Below are 7,500 nucleotides of genomic sequence, written 5' to 3' on the forward strand. Positions count from 1 at the left end.
TAGACATTCTAAGCATCGATTGAACACTGATGTGCTCAATGGAAAACACTACTATGAAATGGGAAAACACCAGTATGAAGGCCTTATCAGGAACATTATGTTACTATACGCTTACTCCTGTAGTAAAATATAACTGTATAATGTTTTTACACAAATATAAAACAACACACAAATATACAGTAACAACTAAAATATTTCTTTATTTTTTCCAAAAGTGCTGTAGCCTATACATCACAGCAAACACAAATGAATGTGTAAATGATTTGCACAGAACAAACAATAGGATATAGGCCAGTACAGTCAACAAAAAAAAGAAAGAAAAATGTAAAATAAAAAAGGACAAAAAACTACTGCATCCTGTTCTAGCTCAAGACAATATTGACAATGTGCTATCAGAAATAGACCTACACAGTGTTGTGAATGTTGTTGCATTTTGTGTGAGTGGTTTAGAGATTTGTGTTTAGGGTTTTGAGAAAACGAAGCATGCTTCATGTGTGTAAGCAATCAGTTGTGAAAATGTATATGACTTACTTGCACATAGTCATAGCATAACTGTTTGACTGTCGGAGTTTCTGACAAAAGGCACCCTGTACACCTGCTTTATTCTCAAGGTGTTCCGCCTTAGAACACAGTCCACTGTGGCTAGGCTCACTGTATTGATGTTTAGGAATATGTCTTGGTCATCAATGGTTGCACTTTGTATTTGTTTACGTAATTTTACAGATACAGTACAATGGAAAATACAAGAATACTATGCTCCTGATAAGGGATTCAAACTAGTGTTTTCCTGTCATAGTAGTGTTTCTTACCTATTCCCTCTTCTGAATGTCCAGAGAATGGATGCAACTGAGAAGCAGCTTATATTTGGTTGAACCCTCTGGCCAGCCTCCTGCATGGTCAAACCATGGTTGACCATACGTTTGACCACAGTGGCCCGAATCTCATCAGAGATAATGGCTCTCCTTCTTGCTCTTTCTCTTCATCATCTTCCTCCTCCTCCTCCTCCTCCTCCTCCTCTTACTCTCACTCCTCTGCCTTTCTGATCACCTCTCACTTCAATGTTGCCATCAATTGTTCTCCAAACCAGGAGCTAACCTGTGGCCATCATATTGCTAAAGCTTTGATTTCAAATTGCACAACAGCCTTTGAAATGGAAGTTTTGCCAATTGAATAGCAGTGTGTTCTGTCTGAACACAAGGAGGTTTTGGCATTGATGAAGTGTGCAAAGTAGAGAGGATGGTGTTTAGTGTTTTGAAGAAAGTGTGGTTAACAATTGAAATTTGTGTCTAAAGCAGATAATTGTGTGTTGTGAGTTGAAGAAAGTGCGGTTAACAATTGAAATCTGTGTCTAAAGCACATAATTGTGCTTATAGTTTAGCCGAATTGGTTTAGGGAGTTGGCACATGAGTTACAGGTTGTGGTCATTGTGCCATAAGTTCCAGTTTTTGAATGTAATCAATCGAGAAAAACTGTATTTGCTTACATTTGCCTGACTATGAAAAATGCAAAATGTACATTAAAATCTGAAATATCGTACCTGATTTAAAGAATGCACTGACAATCAGTATGGCATCAGAGAAAACTGTGTTTCTACAATACCTTCAGAATTACATAATTATTACTGTTATTATTATTGTTAGAGTCCTAAAGCATTTTAGCTTAGAGCCATACCACACTGAGCACGCACAATCTCGTATGATCTCACAAGCTAAGCAGTGCTCGGCCTGGTTAGTACTTGGATGGGAGACCAACTGGGAATACCAGGTGCTGTAAACTGAAGCTGGGTTGGCCAATCCCTCGCTTAGTGGATTTACTGGATTACTGAAACATCGAGAACAAGTGGATACCAAATCCAGTGGAAACTTGCTATCGATGGCTTATGCTCCACTATGGAGTGAGAAGGCGAACAACAGCCTCAAGCATTTGTGTTTTTGACAAATAAATAAAAAATACAAACTACACCTTTAAACTAACTATCTCATTCTGAAAGCACAATAGAAATACTGTTTTTTTCCAGTTCTCTGTTTCAGGACTTCTGTTACATAAGTGAAATTAAATATACCTGAAAGAAAGAACCAGTATTGTAAGAATGCACTGAAATACACCAAACCATGTAACACTAATGTTTCCCTTCGAAAGGCATATTTATGGTAAAAACCGAAACTTTTTTATTTTTGACAACATAAACTGCACATTGCATCACTGAGCAGCCTGACCTCCCCTGCCTACGCAGCCAAGAGTCTCTGAGAGCCTGTCACGGTCCTGTCACACTCCAGTCACATTGAGCATTCCTGCTCACACTGCCTGTTGTCACAGGGCTTTTATCTGTACTTGCTATCGTGGTATCGGTGTAAAAAAGGACTCACTCTAAGTGTCCAAGTCAAACTGGTTATTTGGCATTTTTACATGATGACTTGCTGAGCTGTGTTGTTTCTGATACAAAGTCTTGCCTTTCCAGGCGTTTCCAGTCAGAGTGAGGTGCATTTCCTGTGCGGATGAACTGCAGATCAAATCCAGCAGATAGCCGTGTAATTATGTGTGTACAGCAGGACAATCTCTCCACCTGTCAGGACCAACACAGCTACAGGACACAAGAACCTCCCACCGCGCAGCAATCTATGACATCACCCACCCCAACCCAAACAAAGACTGGCTCTTAAGATAGTGAATTAGCACACCATAGAGAGAGGTTTATAGAGCGGCCTATACAGAGAGGTTTCGCTCTGATAAACACAAGCAGGGCAGGAATGAGGGTGTGAGCTTGGCAGCCCTCCACAGCAGGCTGGAGAGTGTGTGTGTCGGAGAGACTAGCCTTAGGGCCCTTCAAGGCACAATGAATGTAGCGACAGCGGAGAGCAGCAGGCACACCCATGTTACACACTCTCGCTCTCGCACACACACACACACACACTCTCACACACACACACACACACAGTCTCGCATGCACGCACGCACGCACGCACGCACACACACACACATATGTTACATAAGGAGCAAACACAGGAGGCAGTGTAGCTCCTCCATATGCAAGACTGATGGAACACATATGACACAATGTAAAACACACACACACTCACACACACGCAAACACACACACAAACGCACGCACGCACACACACTCACGCACACACACACACACACACACACACACACACACACACACACACACACACACCACACACACACACACACACACACACACACACACACACACACACACACACACACACACGCACGCACGCGCACGCGCACGCACACACACACGCACACACATGCTTCAACACTCTGTTTTTCTCCTGCATTCCCCTGTGCGGCTTGGAGAAGAAACAGAGAAACTGTTGAGACCCTCTTGAAGACAGGCCAGAATTGGCAGAGAATGAGGGGGTGGGGGGTACAGCAATCCTCTCTGCCCTAGACTCTAAAGGTATTCAACAGGACATACATAAGTAGGAGCCAAGAGAGAGACTGAGAGAGAGAGAAAGAAAGAGAGAAAGAAAGAGAGAGAGAGGCCTCCTATCACTCCTGGCATTCATTAGCTTGTTACCACCTCATCATAAACCCAACTGCCCCTAAAGCAGAGGGAGGTCGGGGTGCATTCAGCAGAGATCTATCAGCACGCCTTTCAATTAGGGCAACTCTTAAGCCTCTGGTTCGCCTCCTTCCCCTCTCTGATAGCTAGAGACTGGAATTTATTGGAATTAGACTGGCAAGGAGCCACTGCTACTACCCTTACGTCACTGGGTGAATGTGAAGTGAGAAACGATCTGTAGTATCAAATGTCTAACCAAATTTACACTAGATGATGACGCCATGCACTGATAGCCATTGAAGCGGACTAGCGACACTACTGCAGTATTACCAGTAGAGGGAGGTAAAGCATCATTTTACAAACAGCGTCAATGGAAAACTGAATTCCACTCTTGAAAGTACCGGCCGTGAAAACAATGACTAACTTTGTCCTTGTGTGCGCGAATGAAGTCACTGGATGAGAAAAACAAAATTGAATGGACTTTTCGTTTAAACTCAGTCGGTGGTATTCGTTATTTTCAGTTGTTTTGTTTGAAGTATTAGGTACACAAAAAGCCCATTAGAAAACCCCAGCGTGACACTAAACGTCCCACAGAAGAAACGGGGTGACCTCATGAGGATTTCCGTCTGTTTTCCATCAAACCATTAACCCCTGCGTGCTCACTGAAGCACGGGGGGGGACCGGAATTCCAGGAATGGATAGCCAACTCCTGCACCGGCACAAAAGTCTTCCTCATACATGCGAGGGGGAAAGGGGGAGGAGGAAGAGAAGAGCCCTCTCCTCACGGTAGAGGTTAATTTCTTTGCGCCTCACACAGACGGACAACAATTGCAGGTCGCGGCCTTTAACAAAAAAGAAGAACCTCTTTTGTTGAATCGACTTTGTTTTCTGAAAACCCTTAATCCCCTTCTCTTTTTCCGTGCTCAGCTGTGAACGCTTAGCTTTGAGGAGAACGGAGAGAGCGGAGAGGCCAAGACGTGTTTCTTGAGCCTCCGCCCTGATATCCCGCTGGCTCTTGCCAAGCCCCAGGAATCAATCATGGCCTCCCCCTAGAGGCCTTCCTGCCCCAGGCGCTGTGGTGTCAGGTGCGGTTGCCGGACACAGGATATATATATATATATGTGAGATGGAGAAGGGGAATGGGAGGAGGTTGTCCGGGGTCTTTATTAAAGAAAGGCAAGAGGTTGTTGACACAGCTGCCCTGACAGACTTCAGAGCTGCATTAGAGAGACAGAAGCACAACTAGACTCTCAGCAAGACTTAAGGATATTGACCTCCAGTTCTGTCTGGTAGTGCGTATTCTTTCTGATTTCAGCTCTGAGGGGAAATAACAGCCCCTGACACACCCTGTGATAATCAATCAGCCATTCTTTAAAAACACACACACACACCCACCCACCCTCACACACGCAGACGTTCTCTCTCTCTAACACACACACACAGAAGACAAATAGCTCAATAACTGTAAGTGGCATTTTTTTTTTAATTCATCAGGTTTTTAGACTAAGCATGACAGATGTATACAGAGAGGTAGAGGCAGCATTATTTAACACACACACCCTCCCACACACACCTCTTCTTAAAAACACACACTAGAGGCTGGATCTGGGGGGGGGGCTCCAACCTAAAGACATTTTGTCACATATGGCAACAACAACAGCAGCCAAGGATACTGGAGAGATGTGACCCAGGACACAGTGCTAAGTCATCACAGTGTTTGCAATAAAGAAAAATAAAATATTTGATTGTCAACACAGCATGGAGCCAGTAGCTCCAGCATCATGGGAATCTTGCATAACAGAAGACCGCCCCACACTAATTAAGCTAAGAGAAGCATTCATGTTCTTGTGCTCTCTCTAACGTGTGTGTGTGTGTGTGTGTGTGTGTGTGTGTGTGTTTAACAACTGTACACATGGCTTCAAAAAAAGCATCATGTGCAGTCAAAACACAACAAAAACAAACAAACAAAAAAACAAACAAAAACACACACACACTGTAAGACTAAATACACACATGAGAGAAAAGCAACACGATCACTCTGCTGCACACACATACACTCATGCCCTATGCTTCACCGCATAGCCCACACCTAGCCTGGATACGGCCCACATGTGGCCTGGATACGGCCCACACTCTCCTACTCTCTGGCTCCGTGGTAACACTGTTCGGGTCCCAGAGAAAGCTTGCAAGACTTCAAGGATTTCTCATAAAAATAAAAATTGCTCTCTCTCACCCCCCCAGTTTTATGGTTCATGAGATGATTGGTCTTCATGGAAAAAGGAATGCATTCATTTACAGGAATTACACAGGACTGGATACGTCCCAGAGCAGCACCAACAGTGATATCCAGTTTATAAGTCAGAGAAGCACAGCATCAACCAGCGAAGTATCTTCTTATCTATACATATCTTTCACATCAACCCATATTTAACAACAGAACTGTTGACACAGCATGAATAGTTGACCTTTATGTTGACCTCTAAGCCTCTTGCGCTAACTCATAGCTAAGCTAATATAAAAAATGTGGACGGTAAAAGTGATGTTTTCAAAAGGCTCCCTCATCATCTCTTTCCCTTCACGAGATAAGCCCTTCATTCTGTCGTTAGGGGCGTCTGAGAGAATAAATAACGTCTCATATAATTTGTTTGTCGACGTCTACTTAAGGCCTGGCAGTAATGAGTGACATGTCGACAGGAATGATTCTGATTGGTTCGTCTTCAAAATGCACTTAATCACTTAATCAAAACATCATTTAATCATTTCCATATTGCCGTGGTAACTATAAGACCTAGGGTTAAAGACAGGTAGGACGGTAAAAGCATAAAAAATAAAATAAAAATAATAATACAGAGGAGGAATATTTAGACATTTTTGTTTTCAACAGGGCAACAGGTACTGCTTCAGTGATATGGTGTCCTATGAGGCCCAAAACACCAAACTGATATGATTCTCCTGGTTCCGTCAGTAACAATGGAGGGGGGTGTTGGGGTGGGGTTGACCTACAGTGTGTAGGTGGAGATGATGGCGTCCTGGCTGCTTGAGCGCTTGTAGTTGGACGACGAGCTGAAGTAGGTCTCTCCATCTGTGCTGATGTCATCTTCGTCATCATCATCGTCCAGGTCGTTGAGGAGGGGGGCAGAGTTAGTCTTGCGCCTGCAGAAGAGAGAGGGGGAGAAATGTAGTTAGAAAATGAGGATCAAATGATGAAATGTGTGTGTGTGTGCACGTGTGTCATGTATTCCACATATACCCGTTTGCACTGAATTTGTACCATAGAGCAATAGTCCACTGAATACAGCTTATGTGTGTGTGTGTGTGTGTGTGTGTTTGTGTGTGTGTGTGTGTGTGTTTGCTTAGTACATGTCACTTTGTACTGCACGGGACAAACACTAAGACATCCAGCTCTCAGAAGAATTACAGTCATACCAACATTAACTGGTGAGTCACTATGATGAGTGTGCTGCAGTTTGCTTGTGACAAACAGAGAAAAGACTAAAGTGTATGTGAGTGCAGAATGCAAGTGTTTGTGTGTGTGTGTGTGTGTATGTATGTGTAGTTAAGAGTTTAGTGTTTACTTAAGGCTTCATTCTGAACCTTGATCAGAACAAACGAGTTTGGGTTGCAAACGTGTGTGTGTGTGTGTGTGTGTACCTCATCTCGCTCCTGAGTGTTTTGAGCTGGCTCTGTAGTTGTGTGTGTGTGTGTGTGTGTGTGTGTGTGTCTGTGTGTGTGTGTATGTGTGTGTACCTCATCTCGCTCCTGAGTGTTTTGAGCTGGCTCTGTAGTTGTTCGTTGGCCTCCTGCTGTTCGTCCAGGTCTCTCTGCAGCTTCTTCTTGCCGTGCTCCAGGCGGTCAATCTCCTCCTCCGCCTCGTCCATCTGACGCTTCAGGGCCTTCAGACGCAGGTTCAGCTACACACCCACCCACACACACACACACACACACACACACACACACACACACACACACAC

At 43.9% G+C, this 7,500-nt stretch overlaps 1 protein-coding gene and 1 pseudogene across 2 annotated transcripts in view; one reads left to right on the top strand and one right to left on the bottom strand.

The window, feature by feature from the left end:
* Positions 1–1,657: 1,657 nt before the first annotated feature.
* LOC116218023 lies at positions 1,658–1,776 on the top strand (annotated as a pseudogene).
* Positions 1,777–4,992: 3,216 nt separating this feature from the next.
* cgnl1 (cingulin-like 1) overlaps positions 4,993–7,500 on the bottom strand; it is a 44,662-nt gene continuing 42,154 nt past the window's right edge. For both annotated transcript variants that reach the window (XM_031586963.2, XM_031586962.2), the window contains 2 exons: positions 7,277–7,440; positions 4,993–6,682 (listed from right to left, as the gene is read on the bottom strand). In XM_031586963.2, coding sequence (XP_031442823.1) covers positions 6,529–6,682; positions 7,277–7,440 — 318 coding nt within the window. In that variant the 3' untranslated portion in view covers positions 4,993–6,528. The remainder of the gene's footprint in view (positions 6,683–7,276; positions 7,441–7,500) is intronic.

The sequence above is a fragment of the Clupea harengus genome, chromosome 20 (assembly GCF_900700415.2).
Source record: "Clupea harengus chromosome 20, Ch_v2.0.2, whole genome shotgun sequence".
In the NCBI taxonomy this organism is placed as follows: Eukaryota; Metazoa; Chordata; class Actinopteri; order Clupeiformes; family Clupeidae; genus Clupea; species Clupea harengus.